This window comes from Selaginella moellendorffii, unplaced genomic scaffold (assembly GCF_000143415.4).
Source record: "Selaginella moellendorffii unplaced genomic scaffold, v1.0 SELMOscaffold_412, whole genome shotgun sequence".
NCBI lineage: Eukaryota > Viridiplantae > Streptophyta > Lycopodiopsida > Selaginellales > Selaginellaceae > Selaginella > Selaginella moellendorffii.
The window spans coordinates 4,508-7,191 of NW_003314667.1; the positions used below are offsets into that span (position 1 = coordinate 4,508).

The 2,684-nt window shown below is 42.5% G+C and overlaps 1 protein-coding gene across 1 annotated transcript; it reads left to right on the forward strand.

Annotated features, from left to right (window-relative positions):
* The first annotated feature begins 6 nt into the window (after positions 1-6).
* Positions 7-1,263, forward strand: LOC9641210 (centrosomal protein of 112 kDa). Its single transcript, XM_024668101.1, has 10 exons — positions 7-36; positions 115-159; positions 220-284; positions 352-436; positions 487-522; positions 585-722; positions 781-822; positions 870-941; positions 998-1,132; positions 1,208-1,263. Exons 3-10 carry the CDS (start codon positions 268-270, stop codon positions 1,250-1,252), a joined length of 570 nt encoding a protein of 189 aa, XP_024523869.1. The 5' UTR covers positions 7-36; positions 115-159; positions 220-267; the 3' UTR covers positions 1,253-1,263.
* Positions 1,264-2,684: the final 1,421 nt, after the last annotated feature.

Genomic DNA, 2,684 nt, shown 5'->3' on the forward strand with positions numbered 1-2,684 from the left:
CGCGTCGAGGGAGATCACATCAAAGCCGCGGCCGAGGTAGAGCCTTGGTTTCGTCGGTCTGTCGTGTCTTCCTGTCCGAGGCTTATACACGAAAGTAAGAAAAATAAAACGCAGGCTGTGCGATTCGAGGCCGAGAATGAGCTCAATGCTTATAAGAAGGTAAGAACTTCGTTCCTTCCATTTTTTGGTTTTCATTCTTTTTTTCTTCTTCTTCAATAGACATCTCAAGAGCGGCAAGAAGCATTGGAGGCGACTCACAACCAAAAGATGGAGCTTGTTGAGGGGTATGATTTTCACTTTGCAACTAGGAGGAGGAATGCTTACTAGGAATGTGGTGCTCTAGAGCAACAGGAATATGGCTTTAACGAGGGAGACGCTGGATAAAGCGACTACTGAGCTCCAGACAACGCTAGAAACAATCAGCCGTCTTTCGGATGTGTGTAAGATTCTTTTATTGCTCTCATTTGGCTAAATGCTCGCTTTCAGGAGCTTGAAGAAGCAAAGCGTTTGCACGAAAAAGAGGTAAGGTTGCTAAGTACGAACGACAACTTCATGCCGGTCTTTGTTTGATTTTCACCGGCCAGATTGGAAAGGAACGGATTGAAAGAAAGAGCGAGGTAGAGGCTCTTTTGCAAAAGCACGAGGCTGAACTTCGGGCCCGGATTGAACGTCAAGAGGAAGAGCAAATGAAGCAAGAGGCTTCACACGAAGACCTGATGGATGTGAGAGCTTAATCACGTGTTTTGGTTCGTATTACGTTCGGTTTGATTATTTTCTCAGCAACTTCGAGCTTATTACAAAGACGAGATCAGTCGGCTGAAGGTAAGCTCGTCAGTTGATTCGATTTGTAAAATTTTATACTTTTGCAGGTAGAGAACGAAGAGAAGGTGTCTACGCTTCAACAAAACTATCATGCATTGCAATACGACTTGACTACCGAAGTAAGAATTTAATGATCTGGTCCAGTTTCACCTATCACTGGCTTTTTGTTTTTCAGAAACTAGCCATTCAGAACAGGCTGACTGTTGTTTACAAGGAAAGGGAAGCTCTAGCAAAAGAGACGGCCATGCTGAAAGGAAGCCTCAGAGAGGCCAATTCCTTGATTGAGAACGCTCATGCGGAGCATCTCCAGGTGGTTTGCTTGTTCTCTTGCTTTGGTTTCCTACTTTATCGTTCTTACGCTCTTGTATGATCTTGCCACGTAAAGGATTGCAGACGAGGTCTAGTTTGGAAGACGACATCCAAGTCCTGAAGGAAGACAACAGGCATTTGGTGCTACTCGTTTTGACGTCCCAATTATTTACATTTACAATTGCTTCATGTTGATCACCATATCAGGAGGAGCGATTGAAAGGTGCCCTTGCAGATATGTACAAGTTGTCCGAGCATGCAGAGTAAACTCCTGGCTCTGTTTGTCCGGTATAATTTTTTTCTTTCTTCCGAGTGGCCTTCTACAGTGTTGAGAAGAATGCATCTGCGACAAGCTTGGCTGAACTGGTAGTACTTCGTTTTTCTAATTTTCGATAAATCTTGTTTTGTTTTGGCAGGAAGATACAATCCGAAGATTAAAGTACGAGTTAGATAAGATGACTAGCAGCAGTAAGAAGAAAGAGGACATTATCAATAATGATAACTGCAAGGTTGGGGATTGCATGGGTTTTATGTTGAAGAAAATTTCAAACTAACGTTGATTTTTTCAGATTGAACAACTGCACTCGTCCTTAACAAAGACCCAGAGAGAGCTGGACGTTGCATTGGCAGAGGTTTGCTGAAAGTGTTTGGGTTGTTATTGAACTTTGTCTCAACAGCTCGAGAAAGAACGATATAACATAGCAGTTAAGGACGACGAGATTCAAGAGCTAGATTCTGTGAAGAGAGGAATTGGTGAAGAAGCGTCCCAGCTGCGTTCAAGCCTTTCAGAAGTATAATCAACAGTCCAAACTTTCTTATTTGATTCGTGTGTTTTAGAAAGAAGACTATATTCAACGGCTGGAGGTCAAGCTTAAAATTGGCGTGGCCGAACATGAGTTGAAACTGAAAAACACGGAGGAAGACTTTTCGCGAACGGTAGTACTTTTCTTCTTTCTTGTTTATTTATATTACTGTTCCTTCTTGTGTTCTACAGAGAGAACTTCGGCGAGAGAAGCACCGGAAAGAAGTCAAGGGATTGCAGTCTAAGCTGAAGGAGCAACAACTGAAACACCTGACTCATTTAAATATTTATCAGAAAAGGGTAAGCAAATGAAACATATGTTTTGATATCAATTGTAGTGTCGTGTGTGAAAGGTTGATCACCTCGAGGCTGAAATTGAGACGTTGAAAGTACATGGTGAACATGAGCTTAAGTCTCTAAACTCCCAAGTAACAGATCGTGAAGACAATTTTAAACTGGTACGCTGAAACTGGTCGACGATTTGAGCTTTATGTTCTGATGTGAAGGTGTGCTTAAATTTCGAACGAAAACTTCAAGAGTCTCAACGAAAGGGTACACAGCTGGAAGAGTCACTGGAGTTGCTGGCTCAAGAGGTAAGAAGATTGTCTCGTGTTTATTTGATCTGAATCAGTTGGTAGTTTTCAGCTTCGTTCGAGAGAAAGGCAAAAGGTTGCTGACATCGAATCATTAAACCGAGAAGTTGAGGATGCGAAACTTGCGGAGAAGAATGCCGAAGCGGCGGCTTTGCAAA